Source organism: Dunckerocampus dactyliophorus, chromosome 21 (assembly GCF_027744805.1).
Source record: "Dunckerocampus dactyliophorus isolate RoL2022-P2 chromosome 21, RoL_Ddac_1.1, whole genome shotgun sequence".
NCBI classification, from domain to species: Eukaryota; Metazoa; Chordata; class Actinopteri; order Syngnathiformes; family Syngnathidae; genus Dunckerocampus; species Dunckerocampus dactyliophorus.
Window position 1 is genome coordinate 13,574,408 of NC_072839.1, and position 26,517 is coordinate 13,600,924.

The 26,517-nt window shown below is 42.6% G+C and overlaps 1 protein-coding gene across 4 annotated transcripts in view; it reads left to right on the top strand.

The window, feature by feature from the left end:
* The window catches only part of drosha (drosha ribonuclease III), a 194,613-nt gene that overhangs the window by 88,030 nt on the left and 80,066 nt on the right, over positions 1-26,517 (top strand). For all 4 annotated transcript variants that reach the window (XM_054766124.1, XM_054766121.1, XM_054766122.1 and 1 more), the window contains 14 exons: positions 28-96; positions 169-436; positions 499-640; positions 2,629-2,789; positions 2,969-3,049; positions 3,378-3,464; positions 3,542-3,628; positions 6,292-6,363; positions 6,660-6,741; positions 6,881-6,958; positions 12,541-12,710; positions 14,706-14,830; positions 20,932-21,031; positions 25,513-25,620. In XM_054766124.1, the coding sequence (XP_054622099.1) occupies positions 28-96; positions 169-436; positions 499-640; positions 2,629-2,789; positions 2,969-3,049; positions 3,378-3,464; positions 3,542-3,628; positions 6,292-6,363; positions 6,660-6,741; positions 6,881-6,958; positions 12,541-12,710; positions 14,706-14,830; positions 20,932-21,031; positions 25,513-25,620 (1,630 nt within the window). The remainder of the gene's footprint in view (positions 1-27; positions 97-168; positions 437-498; positions 641-2,628; positions 2,790-2,968; positions 3,050-3,377; positions 3,465-3,541; positions 3,629-6,291; positions 6,364-6,659; positions 6,742-6,880; positions 6,959-12,540; positions 12,711-14,705; positions 14,831-20,931; positions 21,032-25,512; positions 25,621-26,517) is intronic.

The window sequence follows — 26,517 nt, forward strand, 5'->3', positions numbered from 1 at the left end:
AACTTTTGTGTGTTTGCGTGCACATAGAGAGCGGTATCGACTTCGTGAGTGTCGAAGGTCCCAGTCGCCTGACCGATACAGAAAGAGGCCTCGCAGGTACTCAAACAAATATGTCCCTGTTGCGGTATCTTGGGTTATAGCTTTACATTTAATGCCTGTCATCCACAGCCGCTCCACAAGCAGAGACAGGAAGCGAGGCCGCTGGGAGGATGAGAGGGATCGCAGGCCCGAGTCCTCGTCGGGTCTGAGCAGAGATCGCGGTTACTCCTCCCGGAGCAGAGATTCTGAGGAGTGCGCTGCCGACCGAGAGCGGGAAGGGGAGCGGGACAAGGAGAAAGTGGATGAGGAGAAAGAGGAGGAGGACCTGCTGAAGCCCGCCTGGATCCGCTGCACCCACGCTGAGAACTACTACTCCAACGACCCCATGGACCAAGTGGTACGAGCTATAAACTGTTATTTGCCAATATTATTTTGTATTATGTATTCTCTTATCTCCAGGGAGATTCTACTGTGGTTGGCACGAGTAAACTGAGAGACCTTTACGAGCGTTTTGAAGAGGAGCTGGGAAGGAGGCAGGAGCGAGCCAAGGAAGCTCGGCCAAAGTGGGAACCGCCAAAGACCAAACTGGATGAGGATCCAGGTACTGCTATTATTGATGGCCTTTAAAGGTCTCCTATTATGCAAAGAAACGTGATAAACAATCTATCATCTCCCTCACTTTTGAGAGGAGAGGCGCTCAAATGCTTGCTTTTGAAGTTGTTTTTTTTTTTTTTTCCCCCCCATGATGTCACTAAAATAAAATCTCCTTCCTCATAGATACGATACCGCCTTTAACTGGTCGCTAGATGGATGAGCTTGCCACGGGTATACGCCCACCACCGTAAAATAGGGCTGGAATCTCAGGGTACCTAAATGATATGATACAATTTGCGATGCATGTGCAATAATGTCTCGCTAGGGTGAAACAAAACCAAAAACATGTATTTCATATTCATGATTTCATTCAGTTCATATTTTGCAATCTGCAGATGGGATATACTCCAGCTGACCTGTGACTGTAATGAGGACAAGCGGTATCGGAAATGGGTGGATATTTTGCAGCACATTTGAATCAGAATACAACCAACAATGGTGCAAAAAGTTTTAGTGCAACATAACTCTTAAACAGGACTTTATTTTTGGTGGCTGACAAAGTGACACTATTGTAAACACATTCGGAAAACAAGACATCTCATGTTCTCAAGTAGATCAAGTCAATTAAGTAGAAGCATAACTCAAATAAATGTTTAGTGTAGTGTAGTCGTAGTGACCTAATCAGCGGAAAGAGACACTGATAAGGTTGAGCAGCACGACAATGTTGACAATACATGACATAAACAAATCACGTATCTTGATTGAATAACACATTTTGCATGTGAATAGAAAAATCAACATCCTCCTGGATGACATGTCAAATGGTGACTCACTGAGGAGGAACGATGGAAGATTTTGGCTGTATTTTAATTAAAAAAAAAAGATACATGGAGAGTATCAATCATCCTTCTTAGAGTTAGCGCAATAGCTTGATATATCGAAATTTTGCCACACCACTATTCAAAAAAACAACAAAAAACAGGCTTTGCAAGACATTTTAAAACAAAGGCCGAAGCTCTGCCAACTATCCGTCATCCAGCTACAGTTTGATCATCTTATTTTTCTTCCCCGAATAGGCTAACCTAGCATGATGTTGCTTTTAAAATGCGAGTGTAATTTGAGCACTTTAGCATCAAATAGTTGTGCTAGTGTTGTTTGTCTTCCTGTCCCACTCAAAGTTACGTTGTGTGTGTGATATATTATTTTTTATTCTTAAAAAGTTGGTAAAGTACATAATAGCACTTCTTGGAGACACATACTGTCAGAGAGGGGTGTGGCCAAACAGCTGGACAGCTCATTAGCATTCAAGCTACAGACACACAAACCGGCATGTTCCCAGTAGGACTTACTCAAAGCACTTCAAACTGTCTAAATTCCAGCATTAAGGCTAGAGTTTGGACTTTGCTTTTAAATTGATATTATAAAACAGGATATTTAAGAACACAGGTACGTTTCAGGAAAAAAGGGAGAACCAGCTTTTTGTGAAAAGATACATTTCAAACATAACTTTCGCTTTGACACATATTTTTGCTTTTGTAACAGCTGAAATATCTAAAAACTATACCAACAGAAACACAAAAAAGGTTGTTTGACAACAAAATAATTAATTATCTACCAATAGAACCGTGGACTATTTACAGTTTTCACATTTGGAACTGAACTTTGTGTGTGCGCGCGTTAAAATTTCCATATTCACCTTCTGCACGCTACACTCTACGCTTTCTCTCTTCTTCCTCCCTGTGGTGTGATTCTTCCACTGAAATGACCCTGCCGAGCTCTTATCAAATGCACTTCTGCCACCTTGTGGCCGTTTTTATGGCTTAAAAGTGCTCTGAAATGTCAGTGCATTATTGCAGAGTTGCATCATCACCTCTTTTTACCTCTCGCCCCCAAAAAATGTAAAAGACATAAGTACGTTGTTGGGGTTGGGTGTTCGGTTTATAAAAACATATAAATACGTCTTTGGTGTTGAATGAGCTAATTTGTGTTTTTCAGCTGATAGCAGCAGCGACTCAGACTGCGAGTCAGACGGGGAGGGAAGTTCTTGCTCCAGCGGCTCGGACTCGGATGTTTTTGATGTCATCGCAGAGATCAAGAGGAAGAAAGCGCATCCGGACCGACTTCACGAGGAGCTGTGGTACAACGATCCGGGACAGGTCTGCTTCTCCCACCTCTTCCTCCTACTTTCTTCACCTTGTTGTAACATGGAGGTGACAAAGATGATCTGATTTGGAAGTGATGGATGGTTTTATTTCCAAGTGGCTTTAAAACCAATGTTCTGCTCTACATGGCCGGCACGAGTGTCTGATCTACATATCATTTTCTTTGCGTCCAGATGAATGATGGTCCCCTGTGCAAGTGCAGCGCCAAGGCCAGACGCACCGGGATACGCCACAGCATCTACCCGGGGGAGGAGGTGCGACACGCCGCCTATAAATCACTCGCTCTTAACCTTCAAGTTCACCAGGCCACGGACGCAGCTCATGTTTTTATACGGGAGCGACAGGAATAATTTTGCACGACAATGCAGAAATGCAGAGCTCATCAAAGCACTATTTTCAGTGTGGCATCTTCTGTGTTGTGCTACAAATCAGCACTTACCTGGAACTATTTTCACCTGCTTTTAAAAAAAAAAAAAAAAAAAGACTGTCAGTGATTGTTACCCTGTCTCAAAGCTACCCTATTGATTTTGTAGGACGTGTCGCTCCAAAAACTCCTGTTACCACTTTTGTGTGTTCTTCCAGCCTGCCAAACAGTGTCGAGGGATGAACAACAACGCTGGCAAGTTGTTCCACTACAGGATCACTGTGTCTCCGCCCACCAACTTCCTGGTACAAGCCGCCTGCAGTTTCCAAAAAGATGAAAAGTGATAGACTGTAATATTAATTGTGTGTGTGTGTGGTTCCAGACGGACCGGCCCACCGTTATCGAGTATGATGACCACGAATACCTCTTTGAGGGCTTCTCTCTCTTCTCCCACATGCCGCTCACCAACGTAAGCGCTCATCATTCTATAGTGTAGTTTTACGCTTCATGTGTTTGCTTTAATTTTTTTTTTTATTTTAAAATTCTATTTAAAAACTGCATGAGCATTGATTTGATGTCGGACAGTATTCACCTTGGTAGTACGGCCACAAAGAAAAACAAGGCTTTGCTACACATCTTTAAGGAAAACTACACTTAAAAAAAACAAAAAAAACAAAAAAAAACAATCCTTTTGTGAGACATGAACATGTCTTTCTTTTTTCTTAAATATACAAGCTAGCACGAGGCAGCTAATAATGCAATGTAATGGAATTCACTGATTCCGCCTATATTGTAAAGCCCTCATTAAAAAACACCTAGAAACTATCCAGCATTTTATGAGCCGTTGCGAGTGAGGCGCTTTGAGCGAGGCGCTGTGTGACTACGGCAGAAAAGTAGTTCTTCTATGTTAGCTCCTTCAATAACAATGCCGCTGTAGCTTGGTTAATATGCAGCTTGCGCTCTGTCAAAGGAGCACTGTTGTCGTTTTTTGGAGGGCTTTCTTGGCGGAATAGGTGCTTCCCATTATGTGCATTGTTAGCTGCCTTGTGCTAGCTGTTTTTCTCTCTTTGCAAAGCACAGAAAAGGGAAAGACGTGTGTTCATGTCTCACATAACGATTGTGGATGATGGCCAACATTCCAAAAACACTGTAGTTTCCCTTTTTAAATGAAGCCAACTCTCCTCCAGGCATAGGCTAACCTAGCATGATGTTTCTTTTAAAATGTGACTGTAATCTTAGCACTTTAGCATCACATAGCTATGCTAGTGTTGCTAACGTTTGTGTCCTCCTGTCCCACTCCCTAATGTTACGTTGTTGTATGTGATATGTGGCACCAATTACACCGGACAGAGTTACAAGTGTATTACGGTCAAAAGTTTTAGAACACTCCAATTTCTCTGGAGGAAAAAGCTACATTTTGAAGTGTTAAGATGGCCTGTCTCTCTTCCATTGTTAATTCCCTTTTTTTCTTGCCATTTTTGTAGCAACAAATGACTTTCTCCAGTACAATGCTGTTCAACTGATGTTCACGAGGGCATAGTACCACAGTGTGTTCCAAACACTTTTTTTATGCAGACAGAGGAGGTAGTAAGTACTCCAGAACTTGGAACACATGTAGGAATGAGTTGCACCAACTGCCATGGCGTGATCAACCTCCATTTCTGCAGAACAGCTTTAAATTGTTGACCCATTTTGTGGTCCCTGAAATGGGCCTTTTTGTATAATTCTGAAATACACATTATTTTTCAGTTGTGTGTAACCATACTTTTTTTTTTTTTTTTTTTTTTTTTTTAAACCTCTTGCACTTTGCCACTTACCTTTTTTGTACCATTTCAAGCTATTCATTGGACTTGAACGACTGGAATTTCAATAAATAACTGGCAAAATGGGGTGTTCCAAAACTTTTGACCGGTAGTGTAAAAAGTGGATAAAGTGCACGATGGTGCTTCTTGGAGACACACACGGCTCATTAGCATCAAAGCTACAGACACACAAAATGGTGTGTTCCCAGCAGGCCTTACAAAAAGCACTTTTAATGGCCAGATTTTGGACAGCACACTTCCAAAAAACACTATTTTGGCACCTCTGACACGTATTTCCATTTGGTGAAATGTGTACGTTGGTGTCTGCCCACCAGCCGTTACAGGTGGCATTCCCTGATAATTGATCATTTAAAAATTGACTGATGGTGTGAAAGTACTTGTACTTGTAGTTAAATCAGGTCTTGAAGCAGAGGCAAAAATGGAGCGCAACTACCACGGTGCAACCAGTAGGGGCACTGTTGATTCATTCTATAGAAATAACACCAACATACTGTATCTGTTCACCTTAAAAATAGAACCCAGTTGTATTTTTCATTATTCTAATGATACATTTCTTGATGGCTACATGGACAGGCGTCAGAGACATTGATGTGTCCCCCCCTCAGAGTCACGCACTGTTGCGTTTGTTGCTGTGTTTAAGTTAATGACCTGTCAATCAAAATGTCCCCTCAATACATTTGTTGTGTAAGTCTTCTCGATAAAGTTTTCCGTGAAGGCAGCACATCTTTACAAGAACATCCGCTGTGTTTTCGGCTCCAAACACAGCACTTTAAAGGCCTACCAAGCAGGTTTAGGCAGCGTATGACATTTGGTATTTGCACGTTTTGCCGCCAATTTTAATATGAAACCTCCCGGTCAATATGTCTCACAGGAGGATTAGTCGTGATTTGAGCTTCATCATTTAAAGCGTTCCGCCTTAAAAGCCTGGGTAAACACTTGGTGGGATTAGAAGGCCTCGAAGCTGGCCGCTATATTCACCCACCGCTAGTTAGTGGCTTGAATGTCTCGCAGGTTAATCTCTTAAAAGTGCTCCCGCTCGGACAAGAAAGGAGGGTGTAACAGGGGAGATTAAAGACAGGGAGGGGGCAGGCTTATCTGTTTAGTGATATGTGAGTTGCTTAAATGTCGAGGCAGCTTCCCAGTCCGACATGGGGCTCCTGCCCTCCCCCACCGGTCGCGCGCGCCGCTTTGCCAAAGACGTGTTTTTAATGACTTTCCTCGCAAAGCCGTCACCTCGGCCTAACGCGGCGCTAATGAGTCAGCTCGTCCTTTCTTCACGGCCTCCCCTCTCCTCCTTTCATCATGCCAGATTCCATTGTGCCGGGTGATCCGCTTCAACATAGATTACACCATCCACTTCATAGAGGAGATGACGCCCGAGGTCAGTGGAAGCTGTTTTATCTCGCCTCTCTTCTCTCACCCCCCACTTTTTTTTTTTTTGTTTTTATCTCAAGTGCCTGAGCCGCTGAGCCACGCGTCCCCCTCTCCCCTCCTCACACCTCAGTGCCTCCTGAGCCGAGGTGCTAATCCTTTTAGAGGAGGGAAGAGGGATGATGGCGTCGATAAGGTGGCTTAGGCGATAAAGTTGGAAAGTCGGATTCACTTACATAAAGGCTGTCTTCATTGTCTGCCACCAACTGAACACTCACGATCCTACGCTCATCCTCCCCTGCCTAGAACTATTGTGTCCAGGGCCTGGAGCTGTTTGCCTCCTACCTCTTCCAGGACATTCTGGAGCTGTACGACTGGAACCTGACAGGTACCTCCGATTCAGGCCTTAAGTTTCACCAAGATGCTCCTCTCAGAATGCCCATAACTCAACCGAGTCATTTAACATTGTGTATTGTTAATGCAAATCTAGCTTTAACATCAATTCTATTCTCTCACTGTCATTCCAGGCCCAGATTTGGACAATGACGCAAGCGGTTCATGCCAGCGGTTCCACTTCATGCCTCGCTTTGTTCGCTTTCTACCGGGTGAGTCTGGGAAAGTCATTTCCTGCTTCGCTCTATGCCTCCCTCTAGTGGTCAGTCTCTGCTTTTTTTTTTCAAGCTTTCCTCAGAACAGCAAACCTTGAGTCAAAACCTCTTTCAAATTGCAAGCTTCCACATTTACATTTAGCACAGGGAAGTCCAAAGTGCGGCCCGCGATTGTGTTGATTTTAGTAGCATAAAGTTGAAAGAAATCTTAAAGAAAAATTCATAATTACAAGAAAACATTTACAAAATTTAGTTTGAAAATAAAAAAAAAAACCCAGCAGAAATGGAAGAAGCTGCTGTAATTTTATGAGAAAAAAAGTCAAGTCAAAATATGGAGACAAAAGTTGTATACTAACAATGCAAAAAAAAAAAAAAATCACAATTTTTTATAAGAATAAACTGGTAATATGAGGAAAAAAATGTCATTTTTAAAAGTTGGAATATTATGAGAAACAGAAAAAGTTGTAATTTTTGGGGAAAATTAGGTTGGGGAAGAAGTTATGATGTGAGACTAAAGTTGAAATATTTGTAAAATTTAGGCCCTGTCCACACGGAAACGTTCCTGGGATTTTTTTTTTTTTTAGCTAGTTGGGGGGAAAAAAAAATTGCGTCCATGCTGTGCCAGATGAGTAAATAGTTGCATCTAGATGGGAAGGAATCATTGGGTGCAAACAATGTAATACACAAGGAATATCTATGTGTGGCGCTGTAAAGACACGCAAACGGAAACACGTGACACACCAAACTATAGAAGAAGAAAGAATGCATGCGCATGAATCCATCATCTTACGGTTTCCAAGGCTCATCTTGACTTACGACAAAGTGGAATTACGTCTACGATTCATTTTGGAGAAAACGGACAACAAAATATCAGGAGAATGTCGACTGGGGTGAGTCATGTCTTTCGAAATAGTCCGATATTATGTTGGCTTGTCATCAAAGCTCACTTCTGGTCGGTGATGGCATATTTCTGAATAACATGTCTGCATATACAATACAATACTGTTTTAGGGAACCCATTTAGGGCCTAAGTTGTAAATTACGAGGATAAAGTCGTACATATTGATCTCCAAGAAAAAAAATCACATTTCCAGCTGCTCTGCTCTGCAAAAATGTGATAATGAACTTAATCACTTAAATTAAGCTCATTTAAGTCAACAATGGACAATTTAGAGTCGCCAATTAACCTGACTTGAATGTTTTTGGAATGTGGGAGGAAACCGGAGTTGCCGGAGGAATCCCGCGCACGCACAAATTGGGAGAACATTCAAACTCCACACACAGATGACTGTGTGCTAACCACTAGGCCACCGTGTCTTATATTTGAGAAAAAAATTGTAATATTACAATTATAAAGTCGTACATTTACAAGAATAAAGTCGTAAATGTGTGAGGTGGAAAAAAGTCGCAATATGAGAATAGTCATAAATTTACAAGAAAAAAGTAGTAAATTTCCAAGGGAAAAAAAAGGCATACATTTACAAGAATTGTCATAAATTTAAGAGAAAAAAGTCTATTACAACTATTACGAGAATAAAGTCGTAAATTTCAGAGAAAAAAGTTGTAAATTTACTAGAATAAAGTCAGAAATGTATAAGAAAAAGTCGTAAATTTACGAGAAAAAAGTTGTAATATTACAGGAAAAGTCGTACATTTATGAGGAAAAAAGGTGCAAATTTACGATGAAGTTTAAGAGAAAGAGAAATGTAAGAGGGGAAAAAGTCACTAATAATTTGAGAAGTAAGTTGTAAATTTACGAGAATAAAGTTGTAATATTACGAGTCAGTGTCACATGCGTCAGAGGGAAAATAGAGCATAGGTCTTCAGGAAGGAAGGAAACTTTCCTCTTGCTTCAGGCAAGGTTTTATTTATCAGGTGGCAGCAAAACAGAGCAGTTGAGCACAAACTCTAGCATGTCTAGTCCTTCACTCTTCCGCCTTCCTTACCCTGCCCCCTCCACATGCCAAAGGTCACAAGTCCCCCCTTTTCATGGCTTGTCTCAGGCAATGCCTGTAACATAAAGTTACCAGTTTTTTTTCTTGCAAATGTACGACTTTATTCTCAAGATCTCAGATGTGTTTTTTAAAAATTTATTTTTATTCAATGTGGCCCTAAAACTCCGCTGTACCTTTTTTTTTCTTTTCTTTTTTAAAACTTTTTTTTTTTAAACTGCAAAAATGGTGAAAAGATCAAAAACCGAAGTTGATACTAATACTTGTAATACGCTTTTTCGCCTACATCACAAAGCTGAGATGCATTTTTTTTTTTTTTTTTTTTTAAATCTACAATATATAATTTATTAGCATATCTACACATGTTGCTTTACAAAGTATCAAAGTTTCAGACTTTCATTTTTTAAGTATGTGGAAAAAGTTTGGACACCACTGACAGCATTTTGGATGTTGCACTCCGAGCTGGACCTACCATGTATGAATAAATGAATGAATACATTTATTTACATGTGAATAATATGAGCTTTTCCATTTTAAGAGTTCATACTAACTAGGCATATAATATTGGAGGGTGGATTTCTTTTCCACGTTTTTTGCGCCCTTAGCATTTGCCTATATTGCCTAACAGGACAGCTGGCTCTGATTGTACTCTGCCTTCCCTAAATGGTGAATGTGCAGTGATGGATCCTAACCACCCTCAATCATCTTGGCTGCATAGGAAGGGCAGGGACTAACACAAATGGTTGCAATTCACAATTAAAAAGCAGATAAATATAGCTATTATTTCTGGTAAGTAAACAACACTAATGGATTCGTAAAAGTTTTCAGTGTGCACAGCATACATGTTGAAGTGTAAGTGTGGACGTGCACGAATTGGATTACTCCCATCTTGATGTGTGTTCTTGGGAAGGGAGCACTTCCTTTTTGCAACACTAGATGGCGCTGCTGCACTGCCATACTCTCTCCCCAACATGGTCGTAATGATTGCAGCATAGCCACCTACCAGCCTGCCATCAATAAACAATTTCACCCCTTCTATCCCCTCCCCCCATTTAGTTGCTGGCGCCTCTTTTTTCTTTCTTTTTTAAATTTTTATTTTTTTATTTTTACAAAAGCGCGAAAACGGTCCAGTGCAGTGTGCAAGCGGAGCAGAGGATAAATGTGTGCAAGTTACAGTGAGTGTGTGGCCATGCATCCATTTCCAGCAGTGCAAGCTCAGTGTGCGTGTCCGTGTGCAAACACAGTAAATGGAGGTCAATCAATGTTGCATGAGTGTTTATTAAAGCCACTCTGCTTGACCTGATAGCTTGCCTTTCTATACATTAGCCCTTTTTTTTCCTGTTTTGTGTGACCTGGACTGAATATCACTCTCTAAGAACGTGTCCATTCTTCTGCAGAGCGGGTCACTCGGCAACGCAATGGCAAAGTGCAATAACGTTAACACGTGGCGGCGGCAAGGGCTACTATTAATGACAAGCATCCACGATTTGTGAGCAGTGAAAGAAATGATTGTACAAAAGCTTGTGAAACATGTGACCTCGGGAGAGAGTGTGTTGGGGGCACTCGCCGACTGAAGAAAAAAAACTAACAATGTAACTTGGATTTCGATTAACCGTGAATGTGATGAGCTTCAATAACTGTACGTTCCTTTCATACATACTTTTTTACTTATACAAAATTTATATGAAATATTTTAGCCAAATATTTTTCTAGCAGAAGTGTTGGCACGCAGTATACATGCGATGACAACTGTAGAACAGGAAGGAACTTACTGTGTTGTTAAAACAGTAGTAGAGACAAATTCTTTGAGATTAATGAGGTCCAATTTAAGAAAAGTTGCATGCAAGGAGACAAATCAACACAACCTTCACAGACGGCTTCTTGAGGAAAATCTCTGACTATTCATGCTAAAATGTGAGTTCATAAACCACGTATGCAATGGGAGGGGAGATCTCCTGTGAGGGACGGAGACAATGAAAGGCAGACACGCATGCCTAGACACACAAGGCTATTTGAATTAGGTGATAAGCATGTGGAGGACTTGTTTTGGAGACGAGAGGCCTCTAGCCTTGAGCAGATAGTCATAGCAAGTCAGTGTGATATGAATGTGTATCTTGGCAGATGTACATACATACAGTGTGTTGCTGCATAATTAGAACTAATATTAGTCAAACCGAATGGAATAATGGACACACAATTTTATAAGTGCAATAAGAGCATGTTTTTCTGACAGTAGCACACTCATCTCCGTCCTGGCTTCTCAGTAACATATGGCTAAACACTTACTTAAAACAGTGCAATAGGTTTCATGTTGGTGACAGTTTGATGCCGGAACAGATTATTTTGATTGGTTCCACCTGCAGTAACACTCCCTTTCTCTCTCTCTAATTACCATTGTTTGCTCGTGACGACGGAAGCCAACAAGCTGAACAGTCGATGAAAGTTGAATTGATGTCACGTCACACGATCAACCCTGATGGAGAGTTATCAAAGCAGGGGTGTCCAAAGAGCGGTGCGGGGGGCCGTTGTCAGCCCCAGTTATTTGCTCGCCCGCAGCACATTATAAAAATAAAATTTAACAAAAATCGGGAAAATAGAGGAAAATGCTTAATTTATTGATGAGAAAACGCTGAAATGTTAACACAAAGCTTTGTCTTTCAGTATACAGAAATCCCTCACCAATTTGTACTTCAAATTTTGCAGCTTTACTCTATCGTGGTTTTTCACAAATTAATAAATCATACTGTTTTGTGGTTAAATCCAGCCCTATTAAGCCATAAATATGCATATTTAAACCTAATAAAGTATTTCTCAATCAGAGAGGAGAAATATGATCTTAGAGGAAAATTAAACTTAAAACATTTATATGCGAGAACTACGCTGAAAACCCACAGCATTTCCGTGTGTGGAATTAAATTACGGAACGGATTGAGTCAGGAACTCAAAGTACAGAAATGAGCAAATTGAAAAAACAATACAAGCAGTTGATGTTTGCTAAATACAAGGCAGAAGAGTCTTGATTATCACAATGATGTTCTGTCAGGTTTATTTTTTTTGTTTTGTTTAAAAAAAAAAATTCTCTTGTTTTAAACATTTATTTATTTTAAAACTGAAGCGTGTGTCTTATTTGTGTCTTGTTTTCTCTTATTTCTATTATATTGCTGCTTAATACAAGTGTAAAGGTGACTGCAGGGGGTTATTGTATGTTTAGAGGGCTCTAATGTTAAACTGTATTTAGAAGGTCAGAAACAGGTTTTCTATGCTCTAATTACAAAAATATTCAATTTATAAATAAGGAATCGGTTGGGTCTGGAACAAATTAACTGCAATAAACGATGGATTGCTGTAGAGCTTTTTTTTGTTTTTGTTTAGCCTTTAAACAAAAATAATAAAAAATATGAAAGTAGCTAGCCACATCCTTTGATTTTTCGGGATGAGTAGTCAACATTTCTTCAGGGTGGGCAGGTCTGTTACTGTACCCAAAATAAGACTATAAGGTACATACCGAACCGCAATTATGGCGTTGCGTTACACCCCTAATGCTGATGCATCCATTCTGGCCAATACTGCCCTGCGCTTTGTGACTGAGAAAAGCTTTATTAAGCTCAGAAGTGTGTTTTTGTGCAGACGGGGGCAAGGAGGTGCTGTCCATGCACCAGGTGCTGCTCTACCTCCTGCGCAGCAGCAAGCCTCTGGTCCCGGAGGAGGAGATTGCCGACATGCTGCAGTGGGAGGAGCTGGAGTGGCAGAAATATGCGGAGGAGTGCAAGGGCATGATCGTCACCAACCCGGGCTCGGTGAGTGAGGCCTTAGCCCTCCTCTTTTGTTTTTTTTTTTTTTTTGTTGTCAGGACAGGAGGTCCAAGGGCGTCCGCCGCCCTCCCCCAGCAACCCACGACACCGCTTGTCCCGTTAGCCTGTGACACCGCCGAGCTCACCTATTATCCTCAAGGGCATTTGCTGTCACCATCACCATGCACTGCCCCCCCTGCTTTAATGTCACCATGACGTGGGCTCACCTCCGTGTCGGGCCAGCCCTTGGGGGGGGGGGACGTACAGTAATTGTGTCCGGGTGAAGGTGATGCGCTGTCATCGCTAGCTTAAAAGCACTGCATATGAACAACCTTTGGCGAGGGTGACTTTTTGAGTCAGCTCCCCCCCACCACCACCACCACCACCACCGTGGCATCTCTGAATAGTCGCTGTCAGGGTTGTCAGATAGGTGGGGGTTTTATTAGCGCTCCCCGTCTCCCTCCCTGCACTCTACTCAAGATAAAAATCAGCCGAGTACACTCCTTATCCTAGTCTCTATGAAGACATCACTACTGTGAGCATGTCAACATATCACAGTACAACAGTTATGCACTTAGTATTAATATTGATATTTAAACTTCACTACGCACAAGCTCGCAGGAGTGTCATTGCTTCTCCGTGTCCCGTTGTTTGCAGGCTTTTATTACCTACCGATGCTATGTTTTTATATATGAACTGAAGTAAAGTACTTGGACACCTACAGAAAGTGAAAGGGCATGTCCCAATATTCTTGTCCAAAAAAAAAAAACCCAGCAGGAATGAACAAAGCAGCTCTAATATTACAAGAATCAAGTCAAAATATTAAGAAAAAGCTGTATTTATGCAAGGGGGAAAAAAGTAATGTGAATAAACTTAATAAACTAAATAAAATAAGAAAATAAGAGCAAAGAATTGAAATATTAAAGAAAATTGGGAAAAAAATCAAAACTAAACAAAGTTGCATTTTTTCGATAAGTATTCTGGGGAAGAAAATTGTATTACTATTTTATTTTATTTTTTCTGGGAAAGAAAATTTAAAATGTATATCATATTAAAATATAATAAAATATATATTATAATATTTAAGAAGATAGTTAAAATATTTAGAAAATTAAAAATACAGCACCAAAAACAGGGAGAAAAAAGCAAGAGTGAAGTTAATACTAATGTTTTTTTTCCACCTGTATCATAAAGATGAGATGGAATGTTTTTGTTCTTGAAATATATATGTATAGCTATTATACTGTATATCTTAGCATATCTACATGTTTCTTTACAAAATATCAAAGTGGCCCTTGCATCCTTTTCATTTTTCACGATGTGGCCCTCGCTGGAAAAGGTTTGGATACCCCCGGTTTAATAGATCCTGTCATGAACATCCTGCATGTATAAATACCAACAGCATATTATTGACTATTCCGTCCGTGCACACTCATTAAGCAGAAATTGTCCATGCTACGGTTGCTCAAGGTCACAAGTGGGCTGCCAATCAAACGCTAGTGATTATTAGTAGCATTAGCGGCATGGACGTGCAAGGGCACTGATGTCGCCGCCACGCAGTCGGCTGTGCTGCATTCAAGGAGCGGCGTGCTTCCAGGAATTAGCGCCAACAAAATGTTTGTGTCAGCCTTGTACCTCCACAGCTGATGACTTTCAAGGCTACAATCAAAGGTGGTTGCTCACGTTTAGCGTGCTCACTCTGTATTCGGGCGGTGGCACGAAAACACGGATAATGTCAAGGTGAGCGGCGGCCTCCAGCCATCTGCCACCCTAGCTCACCGCGCCGTATGTTCCGGTCCCCCTCGTTTGATCCCACCAACCGGGCTATCTGCGCTTTGGGAGTCGGCCGAGGACGCCTCGTTCCTCCCACATAGAAGCATGCAAGCCACCCGCCTGGCCGGCGAGCTTCTCGTGCAGCAGATGATTGAACGACAGCGCCTCGTCACCGAGCTTGTTTACACTCTTGACACGCTCACCTAGCCTCGTGTTCTCGCTCCCTAGAAACCGAGCTCGGTGCGGATCGACCAGCTGGACCGGGAGCAGTTCAACCCAGACGTCATCACCTTCCCTGTCATCGTTCATTTTGGGATACGGCCCGCACAGCTCAGCTACGCTGGAGACCCTCAGTAAGATGGGATTTTTCTTGTTAAGCCAAAATAATGTTGCAGTCAAGGACTGTTTAGAATTTTGTAATCTGCTTTGTATTTACTTGTTCAGTTGCTAGCTGGCGCCCATTAGCTAACGTACTCCTGCCAATATATTAGTGGGCCCCAACAAGAGCACAAAATGAGGCACCCAATTAAACAGGGTTATACCTTTTTTATGTTATTTACATGATTGCGTATCATTTCTGTGTCTTCATGGGCGCACATCAAGTCCTCTGCTCTCTGTATTGATTGCATTTCATTATACACTGCTCAAAAAAATTAAAGGAACACTTCGAAAACACATCAGATTTAAACTGGAGGAAAAAATGATCTTGAATTTCTTTCCTGATAATAAGTGGGTGATGTATTAGTAACAAAATGATGCCACATAATTTTGATAGAAATGAAAATGATCACCCTATAGAGGGGGGAAATCAAAGACACCCCAAAAATGAAAGTGAAAAAATGATGCAGCACACTGGTCCATTTAGCTAAAATGTCATTGTAGCAACTCAAAATGATTCTCAGTAGTTTGTGTGGCCCCCACGTGCTTGTACGCATGCCTGACAACGTCGGGGCATGCTCCTAATGACACTACGGATGGTGTCCTGGGGGATCTCCTCCCAGATCTGGACCAGGGCATCACTGCGGTACCTGGACACATGGAGGAGATTCCAGGAGACAGGTAGTTACTCCAGGAGAGCTGGACAGGGCCGTAGAAGGCCCTTCAACCCTCAGCAGGATTGGTATCTGCTCCTTTGTGCAAGGAGGAACAGGATGAGCACTGCCAGAGCCCTACAAAATGACCTCCAGCAGGCCACTGGTGTGAATGTTTCTGACCAAACAATCACAAACAGGCTCCATGAGGGTGGCCTGAGGGCCCGACATCCTGTAGTGGGCCCTGTGCTCACTGCCCAGCACCGTAGAGCTCGATTGGCATTTGCCATAGACCACCAGAATTGGCAATTACACCACTGGTGCCCTGTGCTCTTCCCTGATGAGAGCAAGTTCAACCTGAGCACATGCGACAGATGTGAAAGGGTCTGGAGATGCCTCATCCTGTTCCTCCTTGCACAAAGGAGCAGATACCAATCCTGCTGAGGGTTGAAGGGCCTTCTACGGCCCTGTCCAGCTCTCCTGGAGTAACTACCTGTCTCCTGGAATCTCCTCCATGTGTCCAGGTACCGCAGTGATGCCCTGGTCCAGATCTGGGAGGAGATCCCCCAGGACACCATCCGTAGTGTCATTAGGAGCATGCCCCGACGTTGTCAGGCATGCGTACAAGCACGTGGGGGCCACACAAACTACTGAGAATCATTTTGAGTTGCTACAATGACATTTTAGCTAAATGGACCAGTGTGCTGCATCATTTTTTCACTTTCATTTTTGGGGTGTCTTTGATTTCCCCCTCTCTATAGGGTGATCATTTTCATTTCTATCAAATGATGTGGCATCATTTTTTTGCTAATACATCACCCACTTATTATCAGGAAAGATATTCAAGATCATTTTTCCCCCAGTTTAGATCTGATGTGTTTTCGAAGTGTTTCTTTAATTTTTTTTGAGCAGTATATAACACTTCTTTTATTGAGCAAGTTTGCTCACAGTAGCCTGTTATTAGTGGGGATATGTTGCTGGCCTCAATATAGTGGGGATATGTTCTTAGATCCCCTGCGAATGGCAACCCCCCAAATATCGGACACATCCATAAAAAGCCCTAAAAATGCCTATTTTTGATACTCCACACCCAATAATGTGCCTCTCAGTTATTAAATCTATTTTAAATTGAGTTTTCCACAGGCATACAGTATTGTACTTACACAAGGTGCAGTTGCACGTCACATTTTGTCAAAGCACCTTCCTGCTGGAAAATCATGAGGGAATGAACTTGTGAATCAGCGCCCACTGCTAGATTTATAGCTGCATCGGTCTTTTACCCCTGCATATATCGCCATCAAACAACTTTTTATTTAAGTTACGGTAAAAAAAAGGAAACATTTACAATTTAAAGCAGAGAAAAGAAATCCGCCAATATGCATGGGCGCAAATGCAGAGCTGCGACTGAGCGGGGATCCACTGTGTATATAGCTGCCGAGGAGCAATTTTATTACACTAATGCCTTGCCACTTTGTGTGTTGAATGTCGCACCTTCACCCTGTCTTGGTTTTTCAAAAATATGTTATGTCCTTGCAGGTTTGTGGTTGAATATGACCTGTTATTAGTTAAAAAAAAAAAAAAAAAAAAAAAAAAAAAAAAGATGCATGTTTAAGTAAATTTGACTTATTTTCTACTTAAATTAAGCATGTTCAAGCATAAATATGGCTAATGAGCTAACATACAAATATATAAGGCCTTCAGAAGACTCATTCAAAGACAGTCTGATATGTAGTATTCTACACTGGTCAATAGGTGTCAGTAAAGTTACATTAATGAGACAATAGTCGCCACACGAAATACTGTACAGAACAGGAAGTATAAACAGGAAAAACATGTGTGTCTGTATTATGTCTTATGTTTTATTTACTCTTATGTCTACTGTAGGGGTGTCATGAGACACTCAGTTCACAAGACGACGTGATACACGGGATTGGGTCTGCGGGAACAAGACAAGACAAAAGTACAATATAAAACATGTATGACAATATATTGCAATCTACTAATATAATTTCTACTAGGTTACTGTGTGTGTGTGTGTGTGTGTGTGTGTGTGTGTGTGCGTGCGCGCGCGCGCTAGCAGCCCCGCCTTCACCCACCAAGACAAAGAGACTGCATGACTGACAAAAGGGCTCACTCTGTTCATGCCATTGTTTTATGGAACAAACGTGTCAAAGGTGCTGTAACCAATGCACTGAACTGAGTCTTCCTGCCTGTTTGGAGGCGGGAGATGAGGGAAAACAGACACGAATGCACATATTGAGGCTGGCAAAATTATCAAGTCCATTTTCATTTATTGTGTGATTAATAAATTTGGGCCTAGTGCCCACAAGGCTGCTTTCGTCTCGAGAAAGCCTGTCACATTTTAGTCTTGTGAGATCTTGTGACACCCCTTTTCTACTATATTGAGTATTATAAGTGTGAAGGTGTTATTTTACAGTATGTCTAGAGGGTTTTAATATTAAAAACCTGTATTTAGAAGGTTGTAAACTGGTTTTCTATGCCTTAACTACAGAAATATCACAGTCTGGTCTGGAAGCATTTACCATGATAAATGGTTACTGTATTACTGTACAGTCATTCTATGACCCCCGCTGCTCCTCATTGACCAGTGGTCTCCCCCAATGCTGTGGCTCCTTGTCTCCCCTGTGTGTCGTTCCGTGAGGAGGTTGAGAGCGGCGTTTGCGAAAAAGAATTGATAGATTGGAAAAGGGAATAGACGGCTGAAGAGACAAGCTGCGTGACATTTTCGCATGCGTCGTCACGGGTGCCGGGATTTGCCGGGTGTCGGGCGTCACCGCCGTGAGAGCCGCTGCCGCCGCAGTTTTTTTCCCCCGTACATAGTAATGGTGTGTGCACAGCACCGGGCCGCAGGAGGGGATAGTGTGCTGTGCTGCTGCATAATTAACAAAAGCAGCGTATAAGATCATCAGAGCTGGCGTCCTGGAGGAGTCGGGATGCGACGAGCAAAAACGGAGAGGGAATCTTCTTGAAGATGCAAACAGGAGGAGGACTATTAGCCACGACTAAAACGTGCTCTTCCTCCATCACTCATGTCCTCATCCCTTGCTGTTACGTGTTGGGCACCTGCCCGCTGAGTGCTTTCATCTCCTGCCGCCATGTCAAACTCCTCAAAGTGGCGCAGACGACAAATTTATGGATGGACTGGGATGTCATTAGTGGATGTAAGGCCATCGTAAGAGATTGGTGTTAACTCGGGGCGTACTCGCACGACGCCAATCGTACAGCGCTTGGGTCCATTTCACACCTGAAGTCTAACATGTTTGGCTAGTGTGAGAGTTCTAAGCTGCGGCAGTTTGGCACGATTGGAGGAGGTGGGCCACTAAGCGTCAAAGTTACAGAATGACTGTGATCGGCCCTTTATGATAATCAACACATCTCATCAATGAAATACAACACAGACTCAAAATAATCCAATTGTCAAAACCCACGGCAGGTTCACTCACCCGAGACTAAATTACATGCATCTCAAAGCCAGGGAAATTGCAGTCATACAACAGTGTACAAGTGAAAAGTTCCTTTTCAGGAAATTTGTTTTTCTGTCAGAGTGTAGGAAAACAACCAGATACAGACGGAGCAAACATACAGCATCCTACAAACATGTTGCCGAATTACCATTCACATTCTGTATTCCTTTTGGCTTCGTATAACATTTGCTCTCACACACACACTTTTGCTCAGATGCAAGAAGGTATGTGGCCCAAATAACTCCATGTGACAAACATTAAGTTAATTATGTATTTATCTAAAAATTATGCCGTGTCCAATCATCCCAACTGCAGAGATGCAGCCGCCGCCCAGTGGAAAACTTTCTTCAAGGTGATAAAGTTGGCAAACAAAAGAGGTTGTGATGCTAACTTTTCAAAATAACGCTGGGAAACGAAACCGCTCATTAAATGACTGGAAAGCAGCTACGAGTGCTAATATACGCAGATGGTGTGCCCAGAAGGACACAGTCAGAAACTGGACACTTCCATGAGGTGGACAGGAGGTTTTGAAACAAGTCTTGAGCAAGAGACTTGTTGTGTCTTATGCTCAGGGTTGTCTTATATTTGGGCCAATACGGTATAAACTAGTGGTTCTCAACTGGTTTGGCTGTGGGACCCAGCATCACCCCTCAATGACAAGTGCCCACTCAAATTGCAGACATTTTTTAACTCCCAAATGTCTTACATTTAAAGCGACTGTCTGTTCGAACATGACCAGTCTTCATTGTGGGTGGAATTCCCCCGCACGACATGTGAGCTGCAGCGGTGAGACGCTGCCTCTCTCTTTATGGCACTTCTCTTTATGGCGTCTTCTCCAGAAGATATCTGCACCTGTGTGCTAGGCTGGTAGCATGTTAAGCCCACTCTCAATCAAGCTGGACAAAGTCCAGAACATCCAGAGGTGCATTCACGTATATCGGGTCATTACCTACTTTTTATTTTTTGCCCAGGCAAAGACCCACTGCCCACTGAAAACGGCTCCGGTCGTGCCCACTAGTTGAGAATCCCTGGTATAAACAATGGCTCAGAGGTGCTACTAATAACATGGGTGTTAGTGGAGGTGTGTAGGAGAAGAGCAAGCATATGCTAATGAAGGTCGGGGAGCGCTGAGAGCTCACCACATATCTTTGGAAAGGTCATTGATGCAGTCTGGAGACACGCAGGCCTCCCAGGCTGGATATTCGTCTTCCTCCTCTCAGTCTCCTTTCCACTCAGGATGCTTCAGTGCGGAGGTGGCGGCGCGCTGATAATCGCCGCCGTAAAGCCGTCTTATTCCCTCACCTCAGTCTCTAATGAAGTCCCCGGTATTAAAGCTCTATAATTCTTCTATTCCACGGCGGCTCCTCCTCCTCATCTCCTGCTCCCTCCCTGTCTTTTTCTCTCCCCCTCTCTATCTCGAAGTCTCTCGCCCTTTCACTCTGTCCGATCGTCCAAGCCGCACAACCTTAACTTGCCACCCCCACCAATCATAATTGAATAATTCTGGGTAAATGAGGAGAAAGTCTGCTGAATGGGAGCAGAACGGTCACACTCAGTGCATCAATCAGAAGGCCTGATTGAAAAGTGTGTGTGTGGGGTGTGGGGGTGGTGCGGCCTCATGGTGGTTGGCGGGGTGGCTACATGTCACCTTGCCGATAACACCAGGCCTCTTTTCACATGCAAATGAGCACAAAGACAATGAGGCTTTGTAGGAAATGAAAATGAGGAGCATGGCGAGGTAGATGTGGAGGCGTCAGAAAAAAAGCAGGTGTACTCGGACCAACTCGGCGTTCAAACGGCTGCAGGCGCACAAACTTGGTCGCTCGCTGCTCTGAAACAAAAGCATCAAATGCGGCCGTATGTGTGAGCAGCTTAATATCAGGCTTGCGGCAGATGAAGTATTGATATGCTGTTCTCCTCCTTTCCATCTCTTGCCAGGTACCAGAAGCTGTGGAAAAGCTACGTGAAACTGCGCCACCTGCTGGCAAACAGTCCTAAGGTCAAGCAACTGGACAAGCAGAAGCTGACGCAGCGAGAGGTGAGCCCAGGAAAGACGCTTGAAATTCGGGCTGTCCCAATACAGCTTTTTCACTTCAAATACGATCCGACATTTTTCCTTGAGCATCAGCCGATACCGATATCAATCCAATAGCTGCACGAGTCACACATACTTTTATGACTTATTTTGGAGTTGCCTGTGTTATGTGCTGTGCTAGGTCGTTGGCCATTTGTCTAACAAACACTGAGGACATACTGTATGTGATATAGTTTATAATGTCATACAATTTACACTTATGACTCTATGGCTTCAAATGAACATGGAAGCTCTGGGTTTCTGCATGCCGGCGTTTGAATTTCACATTTCCTCTTACATTTAAACACAACCTACAGCACTTGCACACATCTCGTCTCTTTTCAATGAATTGTTGTTGCTCTTTTAATCCCGCTTCATTCTCATTCAGCGTGCGACGGAGCTAAGTGCTTGTGAATATTGCATATCCTTTACGTCAGCCTTGAGCGCGAAGGTCTTTAGCAGCTATGGGGACGAAAAAGTTGTTGTATTAGTAGTAGTAGTTTTAGTAGTGGTAGTATTAGTGCATGGACTCCATCCACTCTCTCCCCTGCAGCACGTACACTTACTACTCGCTCTCTGGTTGACACTCAACACCAATAAGGAAAAAGAAGTTGGACTCAATTAGCTGGTTTCCCAGGTAGCTCTCCGCGGCCAACAGGGCCTTCCTGTCGGACTGTCAGCATGCACTGCAGCAATTACAGAAGCAGGAACATTCTCTACATGCTCAATGGAACACACATCACCTCCTTCAGGTGTGTTACTTAGTTCCATTGTGGTTATTTCTTCAGCATGAAGTCATCAACATGACAGGCGCACAAAGTGACTCAAGGCAGCTTCTAGCGCTCCTTTTGTAAACATGAGCAGTTGTGTTTTATCGTCTTCTCTTTATTGTCTCATCTCTCATTTGAATAAGTATCCCACCTGCGGTCAGTGCTTTGGCAACAAATGCACTCATAAGGCGTCTCCATCAGTTTGACGTGTTGGGGATTTTCTCAGATTTTTCTCTCCCCAAATTAGTTTTTTTTTGTCTGGAAGTTTGTGCTTCAGTCGGGCCACACAGGTCGTTCTCATTAGCCCAGTGTTGTTTGGTTATTATGATAAGATTTATTTTTTCTTACTTGACTGTAAATGACATTTGTGGCGCCTCCTGTTGGTTGTGGTCAAAATGCTGTAGAACTTGGGTTCCCAAAGCAGGCTACACCAACTGTCGTGGGGGGTACACGAATAAAAATGAAAAACAATCAGCACCTAACACTAACAATTGCGAGTGCGCCTGAACGCCTCACGGCGCAAGGATAACGGAGCAGAAAGGAGGCGGGACATGGTGTTCATTGCTCTGTGTGCATCATATCAACAAATAAGTAAGTTTGTTGGTTATTTTGCGCATTAAGAGTGTTTTCATCATGAAGATTTTATTTATATCTGTGTTCCAATCCCTGCACGGCGCAGTGGTGAGTGGGGGGTTCCCCCGGAAATGAAGCATGTATGTATGTATTTTTGTACTTTGGATAACTGCTTTATCATGATTTTTAAACTTTCCCCTTCAATTTGGTATTAAATTATGCAGACCTAAACCATAGCCATTGTGAATGGACAAAAAAAAAGTACAGACCCTTTGCAAAAAATTAGAATGTCATGGAAAAGTTGTTTAATTTCCATAATTCCATTCAAAAAGTTAAACTTTCATAGATTATAGATTCAGGGCCCACAATTTAAACGATTTAAGTGTTTATTTTTACGTAATTTGGGCTTCCAGCTCATGAAACCCATGAAAACAGGAATTAAAATTAGAATACTGTGAAGAAATCACCATTTACTTCTCAGTTTTTGCAGGGAAAAAAGAAAGAAATTAGGATAACATCAAATCAATCAAAATATGGTACTTTCAAAACGATATGTCAATCTTCAATACTTGGTTGGAATCCCTTTGCCTTAATCACTGCCTCGATGCGACGTGGCATTGAAGCAATCAGCCTGTGGCATTGCCTGGGAGTTATGGAAGCCCAGATTTCCTTGATGCTTGCTGTCAGCTCTTCTTTGTTGTTGGGTCTGGTGCCCCTTATTTTCCTCTTGAGAATACCCCATAGATTCTCAATGGGGTTTAGGTCCGCTGAGTTGGCTGGCCAGTCAAGCACTGTGATGGCATGGGCATCAAACCAGGTTTTGGTGCTTCTGGCAGTATGGGCAGGGGCCAGGTCCTGCTGGAAGATGAAATCTGCATCTCCATACAGATCCTCAGCAGAAGGAATCATGAAGTCCTGTAAAAAATTCTGGTAGACTGTGGCGGTGACTTTGGATTTAAGAAAGCAGAGTTTACCAACACCTGCACCCGCATTGCACCCCAAATCATGACGGACTGTGGATATTTCACACTCAGGCACCTCAGGCAGCTTGGGTTCTGTTCCTCACCCGTCTTCCTCCAAACCCTTGGACCTTGATTCACAAATGAAAGGCACACTTTACTTTCATCGGAAAAGAGGACCTTGGACCACTGGCCAACAGTCCAGTCCTTCTTCTCCTTGGCCCAGTGGAGACGCTTCCTACGTTGGCTCAGGTTCAGAAGTGGCTTGACCCGAAGAACCCATCTCCCGGATGCGTCTGAATGTGGTGGTTTTTGAAGCTGTGACTCCCGCCTCATTCCACTCTTTCTGGATCTCTGCCAGATTCTTGAATCTTCCCTGTTTGATAATCCGCTGAAGCCCACGGTCATCTCTTTTGCTGGTGCATCTTCTCCTGCCACATTTTGCCCTTCCTCTAGACTTTCCATTGATATGCTTGGACACAGCACTCTGTGAACAACCAGCCTCCTTAGCTATGAACTTTTGTGGCTTACCCATCCTATGGAGGGTATCAATGATGGTCTTCTGGCCAGTTGTCATGTCTGCAGTCTTCCCCATATTGAACCCAACTGAGACAATCAAACCAAACTGAAGCAATTTAATGACACCAGGGGAAGCCTGTGCAGGTGATTTGAGTTTAGTAGATGATTAGTGTGTGACACTCAGTTTAAAACATTCATGCCCTGCAAAATTTGGGCTGATTTCTTCACATTATTCTAATTTTTTGAATTCCTGTTTTCGTGGGTTTGAGCTGGAAGCCCAAATTATGTAAAAATAAACAAATAAATACTTGAAATCGTTTTTGTCATGTTTTGTCAATTTGTTTTTGTCATGTAAATTTTCAATTTGTAATTATGACTTAATTCCCATCATATTTTGACTTTATTCTCATAACATTACTGTTACAATTACAACTTTTCCCGCAACCTAATTTTCCACACTTTATTTGTTGCTTTATTTGTGTCTCATTGTCATCTAATATTTGATGTTATTCTTGTAAAATTACTGAAGATTTTCCATTTTTGCTGTTTTTAAAATAAAATAAAAAATAACATTTTTCCTGTTTCAATATATTTTTAGAATGTGCTATGGGCTGCAGGTGGCCACTGAGCCGCACTGTGGACACCCCTATATTATGAGGTCAAACATTGGGGTTTACCAACAGCGCCACCATGTCTAAAAAATAATAGCACAAGCAACACAATCAGGGTTCATGTTTTGACAAATTTTCACCCCTTTGTGTGTGTGATAGTTCTGGAGTAGAGTGGTACACCATGGGGCGTCCCCATTTTTTCCACATGAATAGTCTGCAAGGCACATTGTATCCAAACAACTTTAGTATGTCTCAGACTGCAAATATTGTCTCATATTATTTTGATTGACTTTTGAGAAAGAGGTCCTTGTACGGTGACCTGACACCTGCATGAGTCTGCCGCCTCTCTAGTAATAGTAGTAGTAATACTACTACCACTCATAATTCTTTAGTTCTCATGGCCTCCCCCTTGACCATGCACCATAAACTTATTTACATTCATACAGCCATGCACGCACAGTGAACAGATTGTGTGTGGGTGCACGTGTACATGGTGACGGTGTGGGTGAGCGTGTTCACTTTGATGCGCAGTTCAAAGTAGGATGGCATTATTTATTCATGCCTTTGTTGTTCTTATTTCCTCTGTGAGGCAAAAATTCCTGGCGTTCCATTTGAGGCAGATCGCGACTCACCGGGAGTTGACTGTGAATGTAACACACACACACACACACACACACACACACACACACTCTTACACTGACATGATGGTGTATGTATGTAATGACTTTTGTGTGGAGGGTGAAGGTGCTTTGGTGCCCTGGGTCCTGGTTGGTGTTCCAAGACAGGCACAAGCTGAGCCATGGTGGTGCCTCAATTATCTGAAACATGCCTGTCCACACGTGTCACATATCTAGCATGTAGCATCTGGAAGCGGAGCAGGAATGAAAGGGGTCGAGGGAAGGGTACAGGGGAATGGGATGGGGGCGGCGTGGGGTGTGTGTTCCAAGGATGGGTGCTGTCCCCGCTGGCTTTGCTGCCATTGATCAATAATTGACCGGCTGCTTGTTTGGCAGGAAGCGCTTCAGAAGATCCGTCAGAAGAACACGATGCGCCGCGAGGTGACAGTGGAGCTCAGCAGCCAGGGATTCTGGAAGACTGGCATCCGCTCCGACGTCTGTCAGGTAACACTGATACATGCCAACGACGCACGCTTATCGGCACATTCAGACTTGTACAGTCTGTTTATGATTAAGCATTATAATTACTATACAGTGTTCCCTCGTTTATCATGGGGGATAAGTTTCCAAAATAGCCCGCAATATGTGAAATCCGCAAAGTAGCCAACTATATTTTTGTACAGTTATTATATAGATATTTTAAGGCTGTAAACCCCCGTCACCATACACTTTATACACTTCTCTCAGACAGACATTAACATTTTATCACATTTCTCTCCTCACTCTCAATGTTCAAATTGCAGTAGAATTTTAATAATCAACTCATGAGATTGGACACAAGAAATTAAGTGACTCATGCATATTTCACTCCTCTGATCATGGCTTGTCTTGGTGCCATTAGGCTGTTGTGTTTTTGTATCCTTGTTAAAACATATTCCTCCTCGTCGTCCGTCATGAACTGAAGATTCATTTACAGTATTCCAGGCGCCCCACAGCCACGTTACTTCTGCCTTCATTCAGCATGTATGGTTGCGAGCAATCATACAACAGGAAACAGGCAGTCCTGCATGAAGGCTATTGAGTGATTGGCTGTAGACCATTGTCAGTCAAACAATCAATCAGAACTCAGAACACAGTGGGGGGTTCTCCCTTAGCCCTCAGAACTGTTGTGGCTTTATACTTACTGAGGCTAACTGGACATGTCTTCAACTCTCACATGAGTATACAACACCCTCTACTGGTAGCAGTAGGAAATACAATAACAGACACATGCAACACAGCACCGATAGATCACTCTAATACACCACAAGGACGCAGAACACAATGCACGTTCATACGCTGTTTAAAAAAAAAGTGCAAAGAAATCAGCGGAAGAGTGAATCCGCCAAAGGTGAACCGTGA